This window comes from Channa argus, chromosome 13 (assembly GCF_033026475.1).
Source record: "Channa argus isolate prfri chromosome 13, Channa argus male v1.0, whole genome shotgun sequence".
NCBI classification, from domain to species: domain Eukaryota; kingdom Metazoa; phylum Chordata; class Actinopteri; order Anabantiformes; family Channidae; genus Channa; species Channa argus.
Window position 1 is genome coordinate 3,334,042 of NC_090209.1, and position 27,625 is coordinate 3,361,666.

At 40.2% G+C, this 27,625-nt stretch overlaps 1 protein-coding gene across 2 annotated transcripts; it reads left to right on the top strand.

Moving 5' to 3' along the window:
- Positions 1-1,514: 1,514 nt before the first annotated feature.
- Positions 1,515-27,421, top strand: LOC137139529 (natural resistance-associated macrophage protein 2-like). Of its 2 annotated transcripts, none has more exons than XM_067526908.1 (16): positions 1,515-2,068; positions 5,380-5,469; positions 5,952-6,103; positions 6,449-6,571; positions 8,312-8,431; positions 10,279-10,385; positions 10,518-10,588; positions 10,691-10,758; positions 14,741-14,896; positions 15,001-15,159; positions 15,268-15,354; positions 16,876-16,995; positions 17,222-17,371; positions 24,468-24,541; positions 24,641-24,794; positions 25,515-27,421. In XM_067526908.1, the coding sequence occupies exons 1-16, from the start codon at positions 2,047-2,049 to the stop codon at positions 25,617-25,619; spliced, it is 1,758 nt and encodes a 585-aa protein (XP_067383009.1). In that variant the 5' UTR covers positions 1,515-2,046; the 3' UTR covers positions 25,620-27,421. The 2 variants fall into 2 exon arrangements, with proteins under 2 accessions (XP_067383009.1, XP_067383010.1); XM_067526909.1 differs by having other exon boundaries at positions 5,955-6,103.
- Positions 27,422-27,625: the final 204 nt, after the last annotated feature.

The window sequence follows — 27,625 nt, forward strand, 5'->3', positions numbered from 1 at the left end:
ACAGCCATGCAAATTAAGGTTACTCAAACACTGCAATGTTTGGGGCTAATTGCCGATGATAACATGCTTCCAGTGACAATGCTGCAAAAGTTTAGCATGTTCGCATGCTAATATGTGCTGTTTGGTTGCCATATATGACCTGGATGGTAATAATGATGCTTTTGCATTAAGAAATCACTTTCCGTCTCTTTGACTACAGTTTGAATACAGTACTCCATACTTGAATATGAACTACTCAGACCAGCGACATACATGCTGTAACACCATTTATATAATAGAGCAGCTTTTTTCCTCTGGGTCAGGTTTTTCCTGAGTGAGGAAAATCCACTTGCATGCACTGAGTGATTTGTTTCATAAATGTAATAACATTTTGTTTGTAATATACAGAACCCGCATCTTCCTTATGGCCCTCAACATGACAAAAGGTGCTAGGAGTAAAGTCAAGGGATCACCAAAGTCTGTAGGATCCATCCTCTGGCATGATGAATGAAAACATTTGGCTATTGTTTCAGGGTCTTTGAATTGTGTTTTCTCACTGCCATGGCTTTTAGTGGATGCTCAAACAGAACAGAGTCTTTATTAATGTTATTGGTAACCTATGTTTTCCCTACTGTGACAAGTTGAAGCATTAGCTGTGAAAATGAATTATCAGCGTTAAAGTAGAACGGACACAAGCTGTCAAAACAGGCAGCCTACAAGAATCCATCACTTGGAGCCGCTGGAAAAAACGGTCCAGCATTTGGTTTGTTGGTAGTGTTTACTTCAAACCTGCCAGTGTGTCAGCAAAAAAGCTGCACCCGGACTTTAATCAGGAAGCATTTGTCGCCATCCAGTGGTTATCCCTGATTGTGCTCACACACTCCTTTGATTTAATTCTTTGTCTGGCATAAGACAAAACACACTCTTTTCTGCTACTAGAGGGCATATAAATACCTGCAGCAGGAGGCAGCTTGATAATTTCAAATTATTATTATATCTGGTTAGTTTTGTCACTAAGTCCTCATAACAGTCTATAATAACATAAATTCTTACATTACTTAAAAGACAAAACATTAAAATGTCAGCTTTGGTTTGTCACTGCATAATAGTTTTTAACGGCGAGGTCATGTACTCCGCAGTTTTGAACGGGAATCAAACAGGCTACAAATAAAACCTACACATGATGGGTGTCTTATAGGCTGCTTCTAATATTTTTTAGACTCTGAGTTAAATTACACAATAAAAGGAGTCACTGGATATTGATTCCTGGCAGTTTTCAGACAATGTTGGGTCTAAATGTAATTAAGCTGCCTTTCAGAATCAATTCAATAATAAAGAAAATGACAATTTACCTTCATTTCTAGACTTTTTGTACCGTTTGAAACGACGTTATTGTGAAAACATCAATTTCGTCTTTAGTCTAACACCTCTAACAGCTATTTGAATGGACAGTTTGACCTTTCTCTCCTTACCTCAATATGTGGTTTATTTTGAAAGTTGCAGCCGGAAACACGCTATTTTCTCTGCTGAGACTTTTGTTTTGAAGGTAATCAAGAAAACTCCCCTGCACTTTTCCCTCACAGTTAATTTGAGGTTAGTGGACAATGACTATGTCGTTGATATTGAATTGTATCTACCCAAATATGCCGTTTTTAAAACCGTTTTACCGTTTTATTGAGGTAATCTGACAGTCCTCAGCGAGTCTCGCGTCCTCGGGTCCAGTCCAAGATCACCTGCTCCGGCTTTTTCGCCACATAAATCGGATCACGTGGCAGAAACAGACGAGACAACGGGTTCATTTGTTAAATTACGGTGTTGTATGGGACTTTTCTCCCCCTCCTCCTCCGCTACCTCTGTACCTGTCCATAACCTGTCTGGTGAGTCCACGCCTTCTCTCGGTGGGACGATGTCCAACCCGCCGGACATTCCTGCTCTCCATAAACGAGAGGACCGAAGACAGAAGGGGGCGAAGAAAAGACTAATTTTACCACTTACCGGGATGTAGCGCACATGTCTGGTTTTTGTGCTTGTTGGGTCTCTTGAGGACAGTGTGAAGACTTTCTGAGGATGTTCTCCTTCCTGCGTCCAGGTGAGTTCTCTGAGTTTTCCGTTTTCACTGTCAACCTTTGTATTTGTCCTTATTATGTGTCCTGCAGTCCATTGTCTGCAGGACTCACTTAAAGGAGTATTTCCAGTTTATTGTACCTTTGCTTTACTACAAGTCATAGCTCTTTATACTGTAATGCTCCACTACATTTGACAGATTACTTATTTACTTGATGTTGCAGACTTTAAAAAGTAAATAGAACTAACAAATTATGTATTACTATGGATTATGTATTGTATATTTACCTCCTGCTTTACCAGCTTCAATATGGGTGATGTTTACTGTACGTAGTCTAATAATGCATAAGTATAACCCAGTGGTATTGTTTTGAGGATTACTTTGGTTTTAGTTACTTTATGCACTGATCAGCCACACGTTGATGGTTTGGTGTGAAGGGGTCAACAAGGTCACTCTCACTGGTCTACAGCTACCGCGCAGCCCCCACAATTTGTTACTGGGACACGTTACCACGTTGGGACCCATGTTTAAAATAGGGTGAGAGACATGAGAAAAATGATTTCAGTTGTGTTTATAAAGTGTTACACATAATCTATGTATTTATTATTTATATAAGTTAAACATTTTTAAATCCAAATCATTATAAATATGTCATTAATAAATTCTTTGCTGGGATAATCTGCCCGGTCGCAGCAGCTATGAAATAGTTTCATAACAAAATCAATGAAAACACCTTAAATGTACATAGTGTCCTGCACAGTGTTGAGTCCTGGCACCAGTACCTGTGAGTGACCCACATAAAAATCTTTTGAAACGTAAATTACCTAAATCACATTAATTTGCTGGAACAGGCAGTGGATAAAAAGATAGGAATGAAAATAAAAGTAAAAAATAAAGGCACAGCAACTGCCCAAATAAGCATAAAATTGGTTATATTTGTGTCATGTTGCATTATATAAGCAACTGGAGTTAAAGGGTTTTATAAATAGACTACAGCCTGGATGAGTGACTACACTGATCAGTCACAACAGTAACATCACCTGGTGGTTTTAACGTTATGGTGAACAGGGCTCAGCATCCGAAGCATTAATTGCTGACTATGATTGATATGTGTCAGGACACACAGTGCATTACAGTTTGCTGTGTATGTAACTTCATATCTGCAGACGGGTCCAGTGTCCATACTGAGCGCTGTCTGTATTGTGGTCAATTGGTGGATCTGTTTAACTTTAGCTATTACACTGGCTGGGTCAGTCGCACATTTGATTTGCAGATAAGTACGGGTAACGGGTGAGGTCTGGTATCAAGCTTTGCAGGTGCGGGTTTGCAAAATTGGATTCATGCCGGTGTCTAGTAAATTTTAAAACAATACTTTTTGTTAATTACTTATGTTAGTGATTTATTCCAGAGTCAGAATAGGACAGTTCCCCTTGTGCTGAAAGCTACCTATCATCTTCTCACTTTGCCAGGAGGTGGCACTTTGTGTGGCCGTTCAGATTTTGTGGGTGGCCAGTACCACCCCTGGACCACCTATTTGGCCTCACCCCTGGTGACTGACATCTGTCTGTCATGGCTGGCATTACATTTTTCCATGGATGAATTATGAGATTACTTTTATTTCTGTCTAGTTTTGTAATAAAGTATTTCTGTTGTGTTCTGCTTAAGTAAAGAATTACCACCTGCACAAATGTTTTCCTCATACTTCCTGCCACTTGAGACCTGCCGTTGTTTTTTTTTTCTATATCACATTGCTAGAGTACCAGAGACCTTTGGCCCTCTTTTCAAATTAATTACTAGTAATGTATCTTTGCCATATTTTTCACCTTTGAACGTTGCAGCACACATGGGAAATGAGTTACGGCATTGTCTCCGCCCTCCTCCCCCCGGTGTTACTGCTACTCAGAAAAGGGTAAATTAAAGCTTTAAGTTTAGTGGTATTTAAAATTTTTTTTTTTTCTCAGCTCAGATTGATGCTTAGAGAAATCAATTTCCTACTGGAGAATTGTACTTTTAAAATAAATATTAGACCAGGGAATACTATGGCTTGAGTAAAGGGTTTGAGTGGTACCTCCTCATGTAATTAAGTACTTTTTTAGGCAAGTATTGAGTTTGTGTAAAGTATAGGCCTCTACATTTTAACAAGACATTTACGGTGTGACAAAGTTCATATCGATCTTATCATGCTTAATAAAATTCATCATTTCCTGTGGTCATTTCCTGTGGTACAATGCAATACAAGATAAGCTCCACATAAAACACAGGAACTAGCTGTTTTGCTGTGAAGGCAAAGTTGGATTATAAACCAGGAACATAGCAGGCAAATGCCCCACAGGGTTTTATCAGGTGACCCAAAGATGAAGTTTCACTCTGTGTCTGTTGACTATAGATACTTTTAAAGGAATTTTCACTGTTTAAGTACAATTTCCACTGGAGCTGTAGTGATGACCCTGAGCTGATTAGCCTAACCAGTAATTAGAATAATGATCAATCATAAATTGATCTAAGTGATAAACCAATTAAGTGTTATTACAACTGGCAGATAATTACATTGAAAAGTATTTCCAGAAAAATCCCATATGGCATGATAAGTTGATAAAATTGAACTTTTTGCCCTTTTGTACACTCTGCAACAGTACGTTCTGTAAAAAAGTCTCACAGTGAAGGAAAGCAATTGTGGAAACGTTGCCAAGAGCAGAGCAGCCCAGCCTCAATAACTCAAGACATTTGAAACCACCATGACTCTTCCTAGGGTCGCCCGTCAAGTTAAACGTCAGGCTCTGGTCACATTCCTGACCTAGGCCTGGTGCTTCCTGACAGTGTTTCACTGTGCCCTGCACTGCACCCCAAGAAACTCAGTCGAGTCATAATTTGATACTTAGAAAGCACTTGTTGCTTAGAATAACAATTAGTCTTTTAACACTTTCACTAAGTTGCGATACCATCTTTTCCACCATCACAAAGTTAACTCCTCAGTTACATTCTGCTGGACAACATGAGGTATCATTTAGGTTTTGAAGACATTTGGTGGCTGTTTATTGCAAATAATAAAAATTCTTATCAAACAGTTTGAAATGATTGTACACACAGAAAGCATGGAGAACTGCTTTTATGTCCCTGTCATGTAAAGTAGGGGCCATCAGGGGCCCAGCAAAACATTTTCACCCCATGCCTCCTAACGTCTTGATCCAGCACTGTCGTAATATAATTGAACAGCATGCCTAATAATTGCTTGTACAGTTTTCTCTCATGGTTTTGTGTTTAAAAGATTTAATTTTGTTTGTGCTGTGATTCCAAAAGTCACCATAATCTCAGTATAATTACCTGTTTGCTTCCAGTCAGAGACCCTCCTGCTGAGAACATACACATCTCCTCACTGCCTCCCAGTGTTCCCACAGATCAGGAGCCAGAACAAACTGGAGAACAAGGTACGGCTGTTTATTTTGTAGACGGTTCCTCTTTGTTATGGCTTAATACCATTTTATGAAACCTGAGGTGATATTTTGGAAAACAATTCCAAAACAAAATGTGTAGATCTGCCTAGAACAGGCTTCATCAAAAGCAAAGTCACTGTGCAAGTAGGGGACTAGGTTCAGCTGTGAGTTCAACAACATAAAGTTTTAAAATCTTTTTGTTTAACACATTTCCATGGGAAACTTATCCTAACTCCAGGTGCTACAGGACAGATTCTAACAACTTTGTTAATCCTTTGACTTTTCATCATCTTATCATCTTTCTGTGCTATGACTTTGCCCTAATATTCAGCAGCAACTTTCTACATGGGATTGTATGTTCCCCAGAGATATTTACTGTACTGTGGTGTGTTTTTACTTCCTACTTAAACGGTGGGTAAATCCTTTTTATTTTTTCTATGCTTTTGTACTTTCATAATGTTTGTGTAAAATTTCAGCAGATGACGTGGTTGAAGAGAAAGCAGTGATCAGGACCACACACACTCACAGAGTCTCTGCCCCCTCAGTTTTCCTCCAGAAACGGGATAATGAACCTCTTTCTAGTACTTACTTTGAACAGAGGGTTCCTGTTCCTGAGGAGAGCAGTGAGGTAACCAATGAGTGCCATTACACAATGTGTTTTAAAGAGGTATATAACGAGACAATATCAATGTGTCAACCTTACATACATACTTTTGAAACTTTGGTGACCTCTTTACTGTAACTAATTCTGGCTGTGTAAGATAGAATATTTACACTAATATTACACTATGCTCTTAATTAGCTGGATCAGTAAACTTTATGTTATTTTATATATACATTGAAATTCCACTCTAGTTTTGTATTTTAATATTGTGATGTTAAACTGCATATACCACATTGGCCACCTGTAATTAAAAGCTAATTTACAGATAGCCATGGACATTGTTACCACTTTTATTCCATTCTCCCGTAGAGATTTTTTAGTCTCCGTAAACTGTGGGCCTTCACCGGGCCGGGGTTTCTAATGAGCATAGCCTACCTGGACCCTGGTAACATTGAGTCTGACCTGCAGTCTGGTGCAAAAGCTGGCTTTAAGGTAGGACTGCAAGTAAAGATTATTGTCACATTTGTTTGCGTTCTTGCACATTGGACGGATCATTTGGAACACAAAATGTAAGAAATTTGTGAAAGATTTCCATCAAACTTTCAATTGACTTCATCTTGTCCAATTCTTTGTTTTAGGTAGATATTTTGTTTAAAATGAGATAAGACAGGGAAGTATGGTGAGGGAGTGCAGCTTCCTTATTCATCTACTGCTTGTATTAATTAGCCATGTAATTTTAACGAAGTATGATACTTTTAATAAATACAAGACCTTCTGAAGGACAGTCCCTGGACTACAGACAAGTAGAGACTATTTTGAGGTAGACAGTAGAAAGGTGGCATTCATGTTGTAAGGAGATCTACAAGAAATGTGCATTTGCATGCATATGATTTGCCTATACAGTGCTGAGCCATCTGACATCACATTTTGTTGCAAAAAAACTTTGTATTTATATATAGTGGACAGAAACTTTTAAGTCAATTTTTTATAAAAAATAAATAAATAAAAACGCTTTATTGCACAATTTGAGACAAGAAAAGAAAAAATAAAACCTGACAATGTTTTACCGTATTGTACATTTACATTTAGTCATTTAGCAGACACTTTTATCCAAAGTGACTTACAAGTGAGGTACAAGGCAGCAAAAATCTAAGTCAGGGAGGAAACATCAAAGCAAAGTCCTATCAGAAAAGTGTTCACAGTTCACGAGATGCAATTGCGAGAAAGAGCAGAAAGGTTTTTTTTTTTCTTTTTTAAAAAAAAAAAAGAGATTTAAGTGCATAGGAAGATGCGGAAGAGTTCTGTTTCCAGCAGTTTTTTGAATATTGGGAGAGAGTCAGCTGAGCGTGCAGAGTTTGGTAGCTCGTTCCACCATCGTGGGATCATTGCGGCATAAAGTTTTGCTTGGTGTCTTCTGTGCGGTGCTGGGACCACCAGACGTCGTTCGTTGGCAGATCGCAGCGGGCGGGAAGGATTGTAGACTGATTTATCACCTGCTTCTACAAGCAGGCAGGAAAATAAGAGCACGTTAAAGGAATAAAACTAGACTTCCTTTATAATTTTCAGACTTTCCACAGCAATTATAAAGTATGTAATGAAAGAGAAAGTAGATACAGATTGTGTGTCTTATGTGTTTGCAGTCAAAAGGTAGAATAGGCTTTTTACTAAGGCAAAAGAATCTATTTTTTCCATGTGCAAACGGTTGCATAATTATACACTTGAAAGACTGTGTAGTTCTAGAGATCTAAAGTTTTATACTTACATGTATAGTTTTCGGTACATAGGGTAAATGGACATTTAATTTAATTTTGAAAACAAAATGATTAAATACAACACCTGCAGTTATAGAATTGTATTAAAACAAAGTCAGCCAATCTTGTGAGAATGGAGGTGGAAATATTCTGCTTTTGGGATGTGTGGAAGCCAGAGGCAGAGGAAACACTGCACACATGGAGAAAAATGGATTCCACTAAATGCAGTTGAAGTGAAACAAGACTGGGTTTTAAATTACAATGATCCTAAGCAACTCTCAAAATCCACCATGAACTACTTCAAGGAACATAAGATTTCTTCACCTGCAAATCTTCTGTACACATTCACAGATTTAGGCAGAGTGATTTATGGCTACAGACTGGATTGAGTAGTGAACAAGAATCAAGCAAGATAAGACTCATTTGTGGAGCTCATAATGCATCTGATTTACAGATTATGACTCTGTTCTTGCCCCATTAGCTCCTCTGGGTGCTGTTGGGAGCCACCATCATCGGTTTGCTGCTGCAGAGGCTGGCGGCACGACTGGGTGTGGTGACTGGGATGCACCTGGCAGAAGTCTGCAACCGCCAGTACCACCCTGTGAGTCTGTTATAACACTAATCTCAATTGTTATTGACTTTCATTTTGCATCAAGTATCTACAGCACTTGTTCTAGAGCAGATGCGCATTTTTTGCAAATAACGTCTAGTTTATTTACAAAATCTGCACAATTTTGAAGCCTTAGGTCAGAGAAATTCACTAAAGCTAAACAACAAAAATAATAAAAATTCCAACCGTCCATAACCTAAAATAATTTGGAATTTCTAAAAGTTAGAGAATTTGAAAGAAAATTTCTCACTTTGTTTTTCTCCCTCTAACAAAAATGGTGTCTCGCTTTGTTGTTGTGTTTGTTGTTTGTGAATGGGTTCTTGTTCAAGCTCTAGATGGAGGTAACTTGGAAGTAAATTTTTACTTTGCAGATTATATAGCTGGAGTATTATTGCAGTTTGATGTTTTAGGACACAAATAATTTGATAAAGCTGGCTCCCAGTCTGTGTTTGGATTGTACTGGTGGGTGAAGGTGCTCAAAAGATTCTCCCTGAGAGGTTGCGGATAATAGCGATCAAAACAGACATAAATACGCAGTTTGCAGACTGTCACATGTATGTGGAGACTATTTCTCAGAGAGCAGTGCAGGAAGTAAAAGTCTAAAGGCTGTAACATCATCAACTAACTAACTGATGGATATACGTATATGGTCTGTGTTGTTTTTCTCTCAGCTTTGCAAAAAGAAACATTACTGTTTGTCAGCTGGGTGCATAGCATAGTATGATAACTAAGACAGATACTGGTTATGAAATTGTCCTTTATTAATTTCCATTATTCTGCAGCGTTCATTCATGTACTCTGTAACTGTTTATTTGTGTAAGTAAAATGCTACTAGACCAGAATTCCTCCACCATCTCCAAAAAACACTGATGTAACCCAACTGAAGAAACATTTTATTGAGCCAAATTATTATACATGGCCCCAGTAGGGGCCTAGTTATTACCAGACATGCCCACAGAGTTTAATTTGCGGTCATCAGATCACAGAATCTGCAGACTCCTCTGGCAGTCCTTTAAATGCTGCCTGACAAACTAGACAGACGTAGCTTCTGTCTAACCACTGCATCATAAAAAGTTTGATTAATGTAATTTTACTCACATTTCTGCATAGAACCTTCAAAGCTTTGTTAAAGTGACTTTTAGGTTCCTAGTAGCCTCTCGAACTAAGATCCTTCTTAATCAGTTTGAGCCTAATCGGCAACTCTGCCACGATCTGTGTCTCACCACAAAATGTTATTATTGTGGTCTACAGAGAGGAATTCATGGCTGGGTTTTTTCCTCACATACAGTGTGAACTGTGGAATATTATATACACAGCTCCGTGCCTTTAATAACTATGTCTAATAAGTTTGCCAAGGGTGGACCTCAGTCAAATCCTAGACTCATCTTAAGAAAAATTAAAGCAAACTAATTGTCCCTCAACACAATTTGTAATACTAAGGGCCTGAATACTAGTAAATGAGAGTTTGTTTGTTTTTTTATTTCACTTTGTTATTATATGATAAAGTGTGTCGATTGATGGGAAAATTTTAATTATATTTCATTTTAAAATACAGGGCCTGGTGGATCAGTGGTAGAGCATTAGGTTGGGATGCAGAAGGCCGTGGGTTTAAATCACACCCCACAGAGGGAGCATCTATCCACTATTGAAAGTTTTAAAAAGCTCCTCCAGTGCAACAAAAGAAATTAAAACTTGACAGTTTTTATGGATTGAACAGTAATGAACTTTTGAACTATTGAACTGTTGAACAGTACTGCACATGATGTTCATGTGTAAAATCAGAGCAGAGCCCCTGGAAGTATAATTAGAAATGACACTAACCTGTATCATCCGTCCAGGTGCCTCGTGTTATCCTGTGGCTGATGGTGGAGCTAGCGATCATTGGCTCAGACATGCAGGAGGTCATTGGCTGTGCCATCGCATTCAACCTCCTCTCCTCTGGCAGGTTGTATCAACAGACTCTAACATGAAGATGCTCAGACCGAGTTCCACTTTGATGAGTGCTTCATGATAACATGACTACTCTGGTGTTGACCATCTGTATGTATGTACTGCATGTGCATTTGTTCACCTGTAGGATCCCCTTGTGGGGTGGAGTACTTATCACTATCATCGACACCTTTGTCTTTCTCTTCTTGGACAAGTATGGTAGGTTGTGTTTGCTTTTAGTAGGGTCTCCTCCCATCTTCACTGTACATTCAGTACAGTTCAACCACTATAAATAAAAGATTTTTGTTTCTTTCTCTGCAGGTCTGAGGAAGCTAGAAGCCTTTTTTGGTTTGCTTATCACCATCATGGCCCTTACGTTTGGATATGAGGTACAAACATTTAACATATCTGCGAATGTGGCTGATTTGTGTTAATTAGGTTGCTCTTGATATTTCTTCCATAACCTTAAGCTTAGCAACAACATTGTTACCGTAAAAAATACATACTAGAAACAACACATATTATCAAATAACTCTTTCAAATTAGACTGAGAAAATTACAACAATGGATAAATCCGTGTTCAGTGTAATCTGATGTTTTACAGTCAGTCCTAAAAAATGGGGATTTAAAGTGAGTAAATGGTAAAAGCAACAAGAAGAAAATGTACCAAAAAAAGTTAAATGTGATAAGATGTCTCAGCTCCTTTTATCTCAAGCAAGGCCAGAAAAACTAGATAAGCAGAACAAAATGGGCAGCAGGAGTTATTGATAGAACACTTTAGCTTTTACTGCTCAACACAATTTAATTCAAAATTAATTTAAAATCTGAGGTGGTTAGTAACTAAGAACATTTACTCAACTTACTGTACTTAAGTGCAATTGTGTGGTACTTTTACTTTACTTTTATTTCACTGAAATTCTGAGAACAATATTGTTATTTTGCTCCACTACGTTTATTTTACAGTGTCAATTACTGGCACTTCTAAAACCTCAATTCAATAAAAATTTGGGATGATGTGTAATACACAAATAAAAACAGAATGCAATGATTCGCAAATCTCATCAACCCATATTTTATTCCCAATAGATCATAAACAACATATCAGATGTGGAACCTGAGACATTTTACCATTTAATGGAAAATATTAGCTTATTTTTAATTTGCTGGCAGCAACACATCTCAAAAAAGTTGGTAGAGAGTGATGTTTACCATTACGTAGCATCCCTGCTTCTTTTAACAAGCTCAGGACTGCTGAGAGGAAGTGGCGCAAATCCAAGACTCCATCTGCCCTTGCTGAGTATCAGGATCTGCTTGGACCTTTTTCTCACAGTGTCACCAGAGCAAAGATCGATTACTACCAGGAGAAGCTCAGAAACACCACGGACACCAGAAAGCTGTTCTCCACTTTCAAATCACTTATCTACCCACCTTCAGCAGTTGCACCCGCACTAATGCCAGCTATTACACAAGTCATCAACACATCTCTCAAAACAGGGACTTTTCCAACCTCTTTCAAGCAGGCCTTGATTACCCCACTGCTCAAGAAGCCTTCTCTTGATCCCTCTGTAGTGGAGACCAGACCTGTACAGACCTGTCTCCTCCTTCCTTTTCTGGCCAAGACGATGGAACGAGCAGTCTTCAACCAACTCTCAGACTTCCTTTCCAAGACCAACTTCCTCGATGTCAACCAGTCTGGCTTCAAGAGGGGTCACTGCACAGAAACAGCACTCCTGACTGTTGTGCCACAGGTCAATCATCTGTCTTAATCCTACTTGATCTATCATCAGCCTTTGACACTATGAACCATCAGATCCTCTTGTCCACACTCTCTGACTTAGGCATCTCTGTATCAGCTCTAGACTGGCTTCGTTCTTACCTATTGGGACGGACCTTCAAGGTATTCTGGCAGGGGCATCTTTCTAACTCTCATAGCCTCTCTACCCGTGTGCCGCAGGGCTCAGTTCTTGGTTCTCTTTTCTATCTATACTTCATCCCTAGGTGCCATCATTCACTCACATGGTCTTTCCTATCACTGCTACGCTGATGACACACAGGACTTCCTGTCCTTCCCACCGGACAACTCAACTGTCTCATCAAGCATTTCTGCCTGTCTCTCAGACATCTCAGCTTGGATGAGTGAGAGACATCTTTAACTCAACCTCTCCAAGACCGAAGTCCTTGTCTTCCCAGCCAGACCTTCAACACAACACAACATCAGCATCAACTTGGATCTACAGTGATTGTCCCCACGAAATCGGCCAAAAATCTGGGGGTCATCATCGACGACCAACTGAGCTTTAAAGACCACATCTCCTCAGTCTCTAGGGCATGCAGATTTGCTCTCCACAACATCAGGAAGATCAGACCACATCACAGATATACAACCCAACTCATTGCACAGGCGCTGGTCATATCTCGTCTTGATTACTGCAACGCTTTGTTGACGTGGTTACCGATATCCACAATCAAATCCTTGCAGATGATCCAAAACGCAGCAGCTCGCTTCATTTTTAATCAGCAAAAAAAGACCCATGTCACACCACTCTTTACATCTCTACACTGGCTTCCTGTAGCTGCTCGCATCAGGTTCAAAGCTCTGTCTCTTGCTCACGCGGTGGTTAACTCGACAGCTCCCACTTACCTCAACTCCCTCATTCAAGTCTACAATCCTTCCCGCCCGCTGCGGTCTGCCAATGAACTACGCCTGGTGGTCCCAGCACCGCACAGAAGACACCAAGCAAAACTTTTTAGCGCAATGATCCCAGGATGGTGGATTGAGCTACCAAACTCTGCACGCTCAGCAAACTCTCTCCCAATATTCAAAAAACTGTTGAAAACAGAACTCTTCCGCATTGTTCTATGCACTTAAATCTCTTTTAAAAAAAAAATAAATCCTTTCTGCTCTTTCTCGCACTTGCATCTTGCGAACTGTGAACACTTTTCTGATAGGACTTTGCTTTGATGTTTTCTCCTTGACTCCTTGGATTTTTCAATTTATGATGCGCCAAATGTTTTCTATTGGTGAAGGTTTGGACTGCAGGCAGAACAGTTCAGCACCTGGACTCATCTCCTGCGAAGCCATGCTGTTGTGATGGATGCAGTATGTGGTTCAGCATTGTCTTGCTGAAATATGCAATGTCTTCCCTGAAAGAGACGTTGTCTGGATTGAGCATATGTTGCTCTAAAACCTCTATGTCCTTTTCAGCATTGATGGTGCCTTTCCAGATGTGTAAGCTGCTAGGCACTAATGCCACCCCCCCATACCATCAGAGATATCAGACTTTTGAACTGTCCGCTGATAACAAGCTGGATGATCCCTCTCATTTTTAGTCCACGGGAGACAAAATCCATTGTTTCCTAAAAGAATTTCACATTTTGATTCATCTGACGACAGAACAGTTTTCCATTTTGCCTCAGACCATTTTAAATGAGCTTTGAGGTCCTGTTCACAAAGGCCTGCTTCTTTGCATGACACAACTTTAACTTACATTTATGGATTGTACAGTGAACTGTGTTCACAGACAGTGATTTCATGCAGTGATGTCCAGTAGAGAATGATGCCTGTTTTTAATGCACTGCTGCCTGGGGGCCTGAACATCATGCAGATCCAGTTTTGACCTTTGGCCTTGTCCCTTGCACACTGAGATTCCTCTTTTTGTGATGATATTAAATACTGTAGATGTTGGGATTTTCCGGTAAGGAACATTTTAATGAAATTGTTCCACAATTTTTAGATGCAGTTTGTCACAGATTGGTGAACCTCTGTTCATCTTTACATTCGAAAGGGTTTGTCTCTCTGAAATCTTCTTTTATACCCATTCATGTTACTGACCTGTTGCCAATTGAATTAATTAGTTGTCAAATGCTCCTCCATTTTTTTTTTTTATTTGCAGCAATTACAATTTCAGGACACACACAATACAGGCTGTCATTTTAACACAAGACTGACAAATACAGAGATATTGACACTTAGAGACAAACTAGAGAACCTAGAGGAAATCCACACAAGCAGTGGGAGACCATGCAGACGCCAAACCCCAAAGGCCCCATAAAAAGATTCTGCCTGATAACAGTTTCAATATGTGAAATAAAAACAACAGCACTGGACAGCTACATTTCTTTTGTACATTTCTCTTCTACATAAGCCAGAAAAATTTTCCCTGTGTTAATGTTGTTTGCATAATTAACACAAATGTTCAGGTTTGCAGCTAATTGCCCATAAAATAAAGTAGTGGACAAGTTGAAATCTCTTTATTCTGAATGGTGACTAGAGGAAAAGTTAATGGATCATCCTCTGTGGTACATGAATGTTCCTTCCTCGAGATTATTGTCAACACATCCTGTCTACAAACGTTTATGCCTCTGTTCCAGTATGTGACAGTGAGTCCAGACCAAGGCCAGCTGCTGACTGGGATGTTCTTACCGTATTGCAAGAACTGTGGTCCTGTTCAAATGGGTCAGGCTGTCGGGATCGTGGGAGCCGTCATCATGCCACACAACATTTACCTCCACTCTGCTCTTGTAAAGGTAGGATCAAGTGCGGGATAGATAAGACATTTACCTTTTTTATCCGACTGTATGACAGAGTCTGTCTCATCAGTTAATTTCTGCAAATGCAAATCTTCCCTCAGTCTCGAGAAGTGGATCGAGCAAACAGAAACAAAGTTAAAGAGGCCAACAAATATTTCTTCATTGAGTCAACCATTGCACTGTTTGTCTCATTCCTCATTAATGTCTTTGTGGTGGCTGTCTTCGCTGAGGCTTTCTACCAACGCACAAACATAGAGGTGGTGAGTATCTCTACAGCCTCTCGTGGAACATGAGCGTAATTACAAATTTGAGGTTTCTTTAGCTGCTGTGCTACAGTTGTGTGTGTGTGTGTGTGTATTTAATTCCAGTATAATGTGTGCAGTGAAAAAGGCAGTCCTCATTCACATCTATTCCCTCTGAACAATGACACTCTAGAGGTGGACATCTACAAAGGGGTAAGTTTTTAGGTAGTAAGCTGCACCTACATGATCAAATGGTAAGGTCAGTTCAGACAGTTCAATTAAATACACTTGAAGGGTTCCTTACATTATTTAGTGTCAAACGTTCAAGCCTTAGGCTTGTAAGTTAATCTAATTTATACTATAATAATGGTCGGGAATATCCGGACTTTTTAGTTTGTATTGTTAATTTTGCTCCAAACAACATGGATCCTGTATTTCCAATAATGCCCTGCCACTCCAGGCAGGAGATGGAAACTCTTAAAAAGTCTTTAAGTCCAACCCCAATTTGTACGGCCGGGACTCAAATAGTTGAGATAATAATGAAAGCTAGTTTAGAGACCCACTGAACTATTTTAGTTCAGTAAAATACTACTACATGTGACAAATTTTTGAGTGTCCCTTAAGTTGAGCTACATATACATAATCATATTACAACACTGAATGTTCATACATGAAGGGCACTTTATCCATATTTTTATACTAACAATGAAAAGCGGCCATGTAATGTGAAAGTGGTAATTATGTTTTCATAAGTGATTAACAAACCCACAGAGAATTATTACCCAGCTCTGCAGTATTCTCAGCACTGTGGAGCATAATTTACGCTCATTTTACTGCTGTGGTTTAGTTTCATCACCATCGTCAGCATGATTTTCCGATGGCAGCTGCAGGCAACTCTTTTCTGTGCTCGAACCTAAACCTGCGCTTGCTGTCCAGCAGCAAACGGTATACAAACAAAGGTAGTGGCTAGAAGCTGAAAATAGTGAAACAAATAGCCATTTAATTTGATTAAAAGCTAATGTGGGATGTGCAAACAGTCAGCTGTTTGCAAACACATTCAACATCAGCACCTCAAACTACATCCTCCACAACAGCCAACTAAGCACATCTTCAGTTTCAACCAAACTCAACATTGTCACCTCCATTATGAGGATTTATTACATAGCTTAGCATGAGGCTGCAGTAGTTTAGTCATAGTGTGTTGTCAGCTCTCACTGACACAGTGACATGTTGTTATCTAGGGGTTGCTTATTTGCTTGTTACACATTTACAGGACACGTAGAATGATTAGCATTTATTCAGTTCTGAGAGGCCTCTAACCTCCTTGTTTTCCAGCACTGCTGATTTTCTAGATCAGGTATGTTCACTCAGTCAGAAGCTGGAAGCAGAGCGAGGCTAGTTTAGATTCTTATTTATATCCAGTTCGCTTTTACTGGAAGTCTGTTGTGAGCTTCTGATAGAAACATTTGTTCATATCTGTTCAGCTGCCTCCTGCTATAGACACGTAACTTTTTTACCATTACCATAGAAGCCATGTCAGTCAATCTTACTGTTTAGTGATTGTATCCACTTTTTTAATATGTGGTGTTTATATTCATGATGTCAATCTCCAGTTTCTAAAATAACATGGGACTGTGTGTTCTGCTGTGTGTATGCATCACCACAGAATTTCTTTTCTTTGTTTTCTTGGCTTGGTTTTGGTGACACTCCTCTCTGTTTGCATGTCTGTGGCAGGGAGTGGTACTGGGCTGTTTTTTTGGTCCAGCAGCGCTCTACATATGGGCTGTTGGAATCCTTGCAGCTGGTCAGAGCTCCACCATGACTGGAACATACTCCGGCCAGTTTGTCATGGAGGTCAGTAGTGAAGTGAAGGGTGCAATCAGCAGCACACAAAACACGCAAACACACACACACACACACACACTTTGCACAAACAGTGGAAATTTTAGCCCTGTGCTTTACATAGTTTTTTTTCATTCCATGCTGAATCTAAGCAGAACACCTACATAGAGCAGCGCACTTATTTACAAGTGCAGTTTTCTTGTAAATGTCAAAGACCGGTGTGTATTTCTGACTTCAGGGTTTCCTGAACCTGCGCTGGTCGCGTTTCGCACGGGTTTTGTTGACCCGTTCCCTCGCCATCACACCTACCCTGCTGGTGGCTATCTTCCAGGATGTTCAGCACTTGACAGGCATGAACGACTTCCTCAATGTGCTGCAGAGCATGCAGGTCAGACAGGGGAAACTGCTTCACGAGCAGCTACACGCACATATCCACTATCTTTCCACCTCTGCTTGTTTTCTTTTTTTAAGTAGAATACCTGTTTGATAATTTTACAGCACTTTGTTATACTTTTCAATCCCTTATCTTTACATTAACATAATGAAAATGCAGTCAGGTTCATATATATTTGGACAGTAACACAATTTATTTTTGCTCTGTACACTACCACAGTGGATTTAAAATGAAACAGTCAAGATGTGCTTGAAGTGTATATTCAACTATAATTTAATGGTTTGGTTGAAAAAATTGGATGAACCATGCTGAAATTACAGCCATATTTATATATATATTCAAAGACCCCAAAGTTTGGTGGCCAATAAATTGCCGTTCCATGTCCAGGTGTGATTTATTACTTGTAAAGTTTATTTACAACTAGATAAATCATAGCTTTTTGTTCCATTTGCATCTGATCTCTTTTTGTTAACTTTTTGAAGTCAGGAACTGTCACTGCCAGTAAAAACTGCCTTCATTAGATTAAAAACCACAACAAAGAAATCATGCATCCATTATGTTATGCCCCTGGTCTAGGGGAACCTATACGTAACACGATTTGCCCACCACTGCTTCCATTCCCAAGTTAAACCAGACCCAGTGTTATAAACGGTAACTATTTTATTCACTTCGGACGTGAGCAATGCCCCAAAACAACAAACAAAAACTCTATCACCATCCCTGTCTTACCTACACAACCAAATAAATGCAATACAAATGACAGGGTGTCTAACCTGAACTCCTAACCCAAAACAGGAGAAACGGTAATAACAAAAAAAAGGCTTCTCACTCCCACTGTGGCTACCTGGTGCTCAATATTGTTCAGTGAGTTAAATTTACAATTCTTTAGAGAAATATCCAAATCCACAAAAACAGAGTGCGCAGCTCAGTCCAGTACGGGTGCGGGTAGGTTCGGGTAGGTGTGCAAAATATACCTTAAGGTTACTCAGGATTTCTGTGTTTGGAAGGTGCACAGGGAGCTGAGCTATGTCTGTCACTTAAGCCATCATCTCTAGGATAACAGGACAACAGGAACTATGGCAGAAGAAAATACACCTTCCCGTTCAACATACTTTTTAATCATGTTAATATGGCACACTCGAGTTTTTTTCTTGCGGTCAGGGGTTTGAATTATCTGTTTCCCTAAGTTTACGGTCAACCCCATAGGGACCAGAAAACTTAGCTTGAAAGCCAGAACCAGCAATGGGCAGTAGAACTAACAAACGGTCCCCTCGGTGAAAACTCCGCGCAACGGACTTTCTATCATAATTTGCCTTCATCTCTCTCTAAATAAACTAACATAATCCAGAATTTTCGTGGACTTGGCTTCTCTGAGAGCCATTTCTCACGGAGCAAAAGCAATGGGCCGCGCACAGTAGGGCCAAAAAATGCACCCTGACTCTCTGGATGATACGCGCTGGATTTTTGGTGCGTAATATTAAGCTCGGTCATAACTTGTGCAAATATTTTAGACATGAGTTTGATCCTTGGTCATTCTGAATGTGCTTTGGAATGTTGAGAAAACTTGACCAGAGCTCTCACCGAGCGTAGTGGCACAGCCTCAGGAAAACGCGTCGCCGCACACATTATTGTCAGGATGTTTTTTTGTTTTGTTTTTTTTAAATGTCCTTTCTGCTTATCCCGTGAGTTGAGGGTCGTCACAGCGGATCATTGTCCACATGTTGATTTGGCACAGTTTTTACGCCGGATGCCCTTCCTGAAGCAACCCTCCCCAATTTCTACCGGGCTTGGACCGGCACTGCACAGCTTGATTGCACGATTTAGTTTTTGGTAATTGACCAACACAATTTACAATGACATGTTCAAATAGTTCTCCAAGAACAGGGATCGGTCGTAGCGGAGCGGCAGGGATTAACTGGTTGGGTTTACCAGACAGGTGTGGCAAGAACGGCAGAACTACAACATCGGATTTAAGTGCTTTCGTGCTTGCGCACGGGTTACAGCGCACACGGGAAATACAGGGGGCGAGTTTAGCGCAGTAGGATCAGGCTCACACACACACAAATCGGAAGACGGCTGAACAAAATGCAAAGGCGCACGCACTACTGACATTTTCACTCCCCATGCCAAAATATCTGAACTGCAGTAAGACTGAACTGAGAAGGGCAACACATCCCCACGAATCAGGGACTGTTTTAACCCGGTATCTCTCCAAATAGTGATGGGCACTTGACTTTTCTCTCCCACCAGAGAAACAAAACCATAAGAGTCAAAAGGTTCAAAATCTTCATCAATTTTGTTATTTCCAGGCTCCACTGAAGGTGTGGAGAGCGGCCTGCTTTGTATTAGAGCTATAGGTGATGGAGATTTTGTAATTTTGGACTTTTGGACTTTCTTTTTAGGATGGGACAGACAATGATGTGACCCTGCTCATGACAATAATAACACTCACGAGTGTCAGAAGGATCTATGTGGAACGATGAACCCTTGATGGAGATTTTATTTTTCTTTCAGAAAAGACCAAATCACGACGAACTGGGGAAGTGAACTCATTTTTATGGGTTAACGCAAACTCGTCTGCTAAGACAGCAGCCGCAGAAAGAGAAGTGACTTTTTGTACATTTAAGTAAACCACAATTTTGTCAGGTAGCCGATTTTTAAACTCTTCTAACAATAAGAGTTCACGCAGATCATCAAAGGTTGAAACCTTACTAGCCTGACACCATTTGTCAAACAGAACACAAAGTCTACGTATGTCTGTGTGGAAGTTTTTTCACATTTTCTAAACCTCTGTCTGTAGGCCTGTAACCAGTTAATATGCACATAGAACAGTAGCACCTTTAGCAGCATGGCCTCCACCTCCAACTCCCAGTTTCTCACCTCCACCTCCCTTATCCGCAGGGTTCATTTTAATTCCTCCACGGTCCTGCCAGGATGCAGTGGTAGGTCTTGGAGTGGGGCAGGAGCACCAGCTAATTCACCCAGCTCAACTTTCCCGAACGGCGTCGGCTTGACAAAAAAAACCCTTTCCGTGAGCTTTGCTGTGAGGAGCTGTTTCAATTCCTCTTTTTTAGCATTAAAAAGCACACACATCAAAAAAATCTGCTATCAGAGCCAAATCAGCTTTCTGACATCTGTCCAACTTGTCTCTGGTCGGATTAGTTGTGAACTTCTCCAATTTAAACTCCATGTTGCCACCACCACAAAAGAAAAAACTTCCAAACAGACAAAACAACTACCGAGCTAAAACTTACGCCAAAAGTGAAACAAAGTGAGTTAAATTAGGACGGACGAGCCCCCAAATCATGTTATGCCCCTGGTCTACGGGAACCTAGACATACCACCATGTGCCCCACCACTGCTTCCATTCCCAAGTTAAACCAGACCAAGTATTATAAACGGTAACTATTTTATTCACTTCAGACGTGAGCAATGCCCCAAAACAACAAACAAAAACTCTAACACCATCCCTGTCTTACCTACACAACCAAATAAATACAAAACAAATGACAGGGTGTCGAACCTGAACTCCTAACCCAAAACAGGAGAAACGGTAGTAACACTCACTCCTACTGTGGCTACTTGGTGCTCAATATTGCACAGTGAGTTATATTTACAATTCTTTACAGAAATATCCAAATACACAAAAACAAAGTGCGGAGCTCCCTGTAAGTCCAGTTGAGAGTCGTGCACAGAATACTGGGTTGGTTGGGAGGGGCAGAGGTGGACCAGCTGGGGCTGCTGACATCTTGGTATAAATGGAGAAGGCCGCTCCATCCTGTCCAATCAGGTGGCGACAATGAGTTTGAATGGACCAATCCGTGCTGACCACCTGTGGCTCAACCGCACAAAAACACAGGAGGAAGAGAAAAAGAGAACATTACAATAATACACATAATGACTCGGGTCATAACAATTATCTGTAGCCGTTCATCCTGTTCAAGGTCATGGGGGGCTGGAGCTTATCCTGTCCTTGGGCGAGTGGTGGGGTACACCATGGACAGGTCTCCAACCTATCTTAGGGCCAACACAGATAGACATACACAGACAGACAATCATTCACAATCACATTCACACATATAGGCAATTTAGAGTCACAAAATAACATAACATGCATGTCTTTGGACTTTGAGAGGAAACCAGAGTACCTGGAGGGCACCCACATAAGCATTGACAGAACATGCAAACTCTACACAGAAAGGCTGGAGCCAGATGGGGATTTGAACCTTCCGGTAGTGAGATGGCAGCACTAACCACTTCACCAGTGTGCTGTCCACAAAACCATCACAGAGATAATGAAAAATTATCATGCAGTGTGGAAAAATCCAGTATTTGGTACATACTTAAATTTAAAAGGGGCCTTCAGTTCCAAGGGAACTCAGGCCCATCAAAAGCCTCAGGATCACATAAAACAACTGTGGTGGAAGACAGAAGAATAACTTCCCTGGTACGGAAAACCCCTTAACGGCTGTTGGTCAGAAAACAAAACCCTCCCTGAGCTGTGTAAGAGTCAAGAGAGGACTTTAGCAGAGAAAGGGTTTAACACAAGATGTAAACCATTGGTAAATCTCAGGAGGACTAGATTAGAGCCTGTAGAGGTCTAAAACCACATCTTATAATAAATGAGACCCAAATTAAATTGTTTGACAAAAATGAGGGAAGAAGGGAAGAAACTGCTAATGATCTGAAGTGTAACACTTCATCTGTAGAGCATTGTGGGCTTAGTGTTATGGTTTGGGCAAAGGAATTGGTTCTCTTGTTGCTGCTGACAATACATTTTGAAGTGTTTAGATTCACATTATCCGCTTATATTGAGGCAAAAGCTTCAAACCTCATTAGACAGTGTCTCACAGGGGTGTAAGAATGGACTGTGACACTTCTTGATTCAAAAATACCCATCTTAAAAGTGTAAATGGATCACAATAGCAGTCAATTACTGTAAATTGTGAATCCGGGGGCAGCTCTAGCTCAGTTGGTAAGGCAGTCGTCCAGGGTCCCTGGCCCACAGTTAGTGGTTCGATCCCTGGTCCCAGCTATATGTCAAAGTGTCTGTGGGCAAGACACTGAACCCCCAACAGCCCATTCCCATCCCCAGCTGTGCAGTGCCGGTCCAAGCCCGGTAGAAATTGAAAAACGTTGCATTAGGAAGGGCATCCGGTGTAAAAACGGTGCCATATCAACATGCAGACAATGATCCGCTCTGGGGACCCTGAACTCACTGGATAAGCCGAAAGGGCAAAAACAAAAAAACTGTAAATAATGAATCCCAAAAGATCTAGTTGTAGATTGTGTATCATGCCACTAGAGGGAGCTGTAGGCCAAACTTGTTTTCTGGACTGACCTGATTATTGTTGACTGACTTTTAGTTACTAGAGTATTTGGCAGAGATGAGTAGGAGAAAATCAGGGAGGGTCTATCAGACTTTAAATCTGCTGGGTGGCAGAATTTGGTTTCTTAGCATGAATGCAGGAAAATGAGGACACAGCTGTATATCGAACAAAGACTGTTCTCAAACTCTGTCGATGCACATTTTCTTTTAGGTATTACTTTTAGGCTTTAGGTAAACTATTAAAAGTACTAAGAAAACAATGTATTTTAAACAATACTGATTGTGGTAATTATGGCAAAACATGTACAGGAAGTAATAAAACAAATACGGGTCACTGTTAAAGTTCGAGCTGTTAAAGGTGGAGCTGATTTTAACTGCTTTATGTGCTGACAGGTTGTTAACCCATTATGATAAATCAGTATGTATTAGTTCATAATCTTTCTCTAAAAAACATATAATATTTTTTTATTCAAACCACTATGTGGTATTATTGTTGTGGCTGATCTGTGTACATACACACACCATTTTGTATTGTTACATAATCTACATTACGGCTGACTGTTGCGAAGGAAGGTAGAGCAGTTGTCCACCAATCTCGGAATTGTTGAACAGCAGCCGGAGTTTGAATCGTGAATTAAATGTGTTTTCAAGTGGACATTTGTTTCCCGGGTGCAGCTGTGAGCATCTTGGCTGTTTTTAGTCTTTAGTCTTCTTTGTTATGTTCATAATAGAGGTTTTGTCATGTTGTGAAGGGTGAAGAGAGCTTTTCTGGCAGAGCATCATCACCCAACATCTGGTGACGTCTGTGGGCTCCAGACTTCAGGCGCTGATTGACTGTAAAGGATCAGCAACCGAGCTAAAATTTAATATTGAATTATGATTATGTTAACAACCAGCACGGTGGGAGAGGGGTTAGCACTGCCACCTTACAGCTAGAAGAATCCCACTGCTGGCTGCAGCCTTTCTGTGTGGAGTCTGCATGTTCTCCTCGTGCATGGGTGAGCTTCCTCCAGGTACTTATGTTAATTGTGTTGAAATATTTTTGAGCCCCTAAAATTCCTACACAATTTGTCCAATTTTCCATTATTACATAAAATGCAGTTGATCTTCAACCCTAAAGGCAATTAGTGAAGAAAACTAAATGTGCATTACTGTGCAAATGCACTATAATGAGGATACTTCTAAACATAAATTTATATACATTTTATTATAAAACTTAATATTTTCATAACCTAAATCAAATCAGTATTTAGTGTGAGTACGATTTGCCTTTCAAACGGTTACGGTTGCAGGTACAGTGGGTTTTTCCAGCATCTTGGAAAGCTTGCCCCAGTTCATCTGTGGGTTTAGTGCCTCTCAGCGTGTTCTGTAATCCCACAGATGATGCTGAGATCATTCCCAGTGGGGGCCACACCATCTGTTATAGGACTCCTTGTTGTCCTTGTCTCTGAATATACCTGTTTATGACTCTGGCTATGGGGTTGGGGCTTGTTGTGGTGCTGCAGAAGGAATTTGGGACCGGTCTCCCCGATGGTGTTGTGAGATGGATAAATTTATGACAAGTTTTTCCTAGTTTCCGATCTGTCCTGTGCATTTGACCAAATATAGACTACACAGTGTCACCACTAGGCTATGCAGGTCTTCTACTCTTGTACTGTCCACCTGTGGTGCGTCTCAGAGAGCAGAATGATATGCAGTTTGCAGCCAGGGTAAGTAAAAAATAAAGTGGCATAATTATTAATTCTATTTCTTCTCTCCCAGTTGCCATTTGCCCTCATTCCCATCCTCAGTTTCACCAGTTTGCCATCTCTCATGCATGAGTTTGCCAATGGATTGTAAGTGAATGTTCATCATAAAACACAAAAATCAAATTGTACCGAACTGAATTCATGATTTTTACTTCATACATGTATTTTGCCTTGTATCTTCTGCAGGGTGTTTAAGATAGGAGGAGGATTGGTGATCTTGATCGTGTGTGCCATCAACATGTACTTCGTCGTCATTTATGTGACTTCACTTAACAGTGTGTGGCTGTATGTGCTGGCAGCGCTCCTCTCCATAGCATACCTGACATTTGTGGGATATTTGGTAGGTATCACTAATTAGTTGGAGAACAGCACCGAGTGTGCTGTGGTTGGCCTTGGTTTGACTGAAAAGCTAAAGTTTGTTTAAAGTGAGCTTTGAGCTGCTTACACTTCAACTACTGAGGCAGTAGACAGATCACATCGTGATTTGGTCAACAGTCTTCCACTAGAGAAAATCTTATTTCCCGTGTGAGGAAAATCAAGTAATTTCTGATTATTGTTGAAACCTATAATACCCTAAAGTTTACGAAGAACTAAAACGCTGTCATTAACATTAGTGGTCCCCACATTTTACTGCTTCCAGCCTTAGAAATCTTACTATTTGCTGGTTTTCATTGTGTTCTGTCATTGTAAACTGAATATACTTGTGTTTTTATAATGTTGATGGAACTGGAAAATGTTGATGGACATTCTTCACCATTTTCTGACACTTTATGATGCAGGCCTGCAGGCCTAAATGAGAGTGACTATTAGTGGCACTTATGTGCTGGTATTTAGGATTTTGTGAATCAGTAATTTGTCATTTCTATAATTTATTATTTACCATATCTAAGTTTATTACTTCCTGTTGGGATGTAAGGGGAATAATTGTTCTGCATGTTGGAATATTTGGCTTCTTCTAAAGGGCCTCTGTTTTTTTGCTGCATTTTATAGTGAATCTGTGATCTTCATCTGAATGATTGTTGAATTGTTCTTCATACGTGTGTCTCTCTCTGTGCTGCAGGTGTGGTTGTGCCTGATAGCTCTGGGTGTATCCTGTCTGGATCCATCCAGGAGAGGAAATGACACAACCATTCTAATTGAACAGCAGCCGGAGTTTGAATCGTGAATTAAATGTGTTTTCAAGTGGACATTTTTTTCCCAGCTGCAGCTGTGAGCATCTTGGCTTTTTTAGTCTTTAAGTCTTCTTTGTTTTGTTCATAGTAGAGGTTTTGTCACATGAGATTTGCACAAATTGTGCTATACTGTAGATATTTAATAACTAATGTGTACACCTTTGGTTTATACTGTATCTTTAGTCACACTCTAATTCATGACTGTACAAAAGAGTTTTGTGAATAAAGCTTTTATAAATCAAAGATCAAAAGACAAGACACCATTCAAAACTGTGTCAGGGTTTCTGAAAGGCTCACTTAAGTTTACAAATTTTTAAATACCAAATTAATACAATTTTATCCCGTTTCTCTCTTAGCAATGATATGTCTGAAATATTAATATCATTATAGTTTACACAGTAACTGTGTTTTACAGACAAGAACAGAGTTAAGGGGTTAAAACAGGTGATGATTTAAAGACTAACCAGTGACATTTTTTAAGCACTTCTCAGATAAGTTCTCTAGCAATTACTGTAGCTACTGACAGCTGGCTGAATTTCTTCAAAAAAGCATTCAGCAACCTCACACTGCACAGAACTAGAAATTGAATTTTTTTCTATTAAATAATAAAAACTATGGTCAAAGATTTGTGTTACTATACAGACTCAGCATTGAACAGAGACAGCAGCTGATAAAGGTTTAATTTTTATTGACTATATGGACATATGTACTGACAGGTTAATTACCAACTATACTAGTTGATTATCTTTTGCATTTGGATCTGAAAAACAAATGTACTGAGGTTTAAAGCAACAGAAAATGGAAATACTTCAGTAAAGTACAAGTACATCATAATTGTACTTTAGTGGAATATACTTGAATAAATGTACTTAGTTACTTAGCCAAAACCTATGAAGCCTTTTGTTGAGGAAACTGACTTCAAGAGCTGCAAATACTGTAAAGTGTCAGTGCAGTTCCATGTTGCGCCACAGGAAAGCAGTGCAGGCCATAGGACAGATACAGTAAATGCCTCACATCAACGCAGTGTGTTACACCATGGTTTTTGTGTTACACTTGCACCGAAACAGCCTTATTGTATTAAACATTCAAAAAGAGAATATCTGCAGTATATATTCAGTGTGTATTCCGAGTGTACGTTCAGCTGTGGCTGCTGTTTGACATGCCTGTGGTACTGGCCTATGTCTGGAGAGTTGCAACTATTGTGCAACTGTATGCAAGCCCTGCTGCTTTCAGTGTTGCTCAAATTCCAGTCCTGAAGTGCTTCAACCTTCACAAACCGACGAGAAGCAGATGGACAGGTTTTTCTTTGCATTGTGGCGGGGATTTTTTTTTCTCTCTCTCTCTCTCTCTCTCTCTCTCTCTCTGTCATGGAGGCCGAGTTATGTAAGAGGGGAGAGTCTTCCCACCGCCCCTCTCTGTTTTTGTTTTTCTCAATGAGCCAATGTATCCCTGCCTAGGCCTCACAGCCTGTCCAGTAGGCCCCTTTCCTGGAAATATAGCCTAGCAAAGGCCACTCAGGGCAGGCCTGCGATTGGGGTGGAGGAGGGGAGGGGGGACCCTTCCAGCAAATCACATGATTGTAGACCCTACAGTCTCAGCTCTACAGGAGTCTCAGATGCTACAAGCACATTTCAACAGCTAGTTTGTCAGGAGCATGATTGGACATAGCTAATGTTGGGCACAGAGTGTGAGGCTATAAAGAGACACTGTGGATCCCCAGGTGTGAAATGTCGAAATAGCTACCACAACAGCTGATGGATGGAGTATATATGAGTGTGTGTGTGTGTGTGTTTGAGAGGTTAATGTGATTTTGTTTTTACCATCAATGTCAACATTGCCACTGATTTTTACCATATAGTTAAAGGTGCTGAGGAGTTTTTGTTGAATTGTGGCCTGTGTAACAGGTATCAGGGTGGATTTAACTTTCGGAATCTTCTGAGGACAATCATTTGGCCTCAGTGGCCTTGATAGATTTACAACTGATTTATGATAATATGAT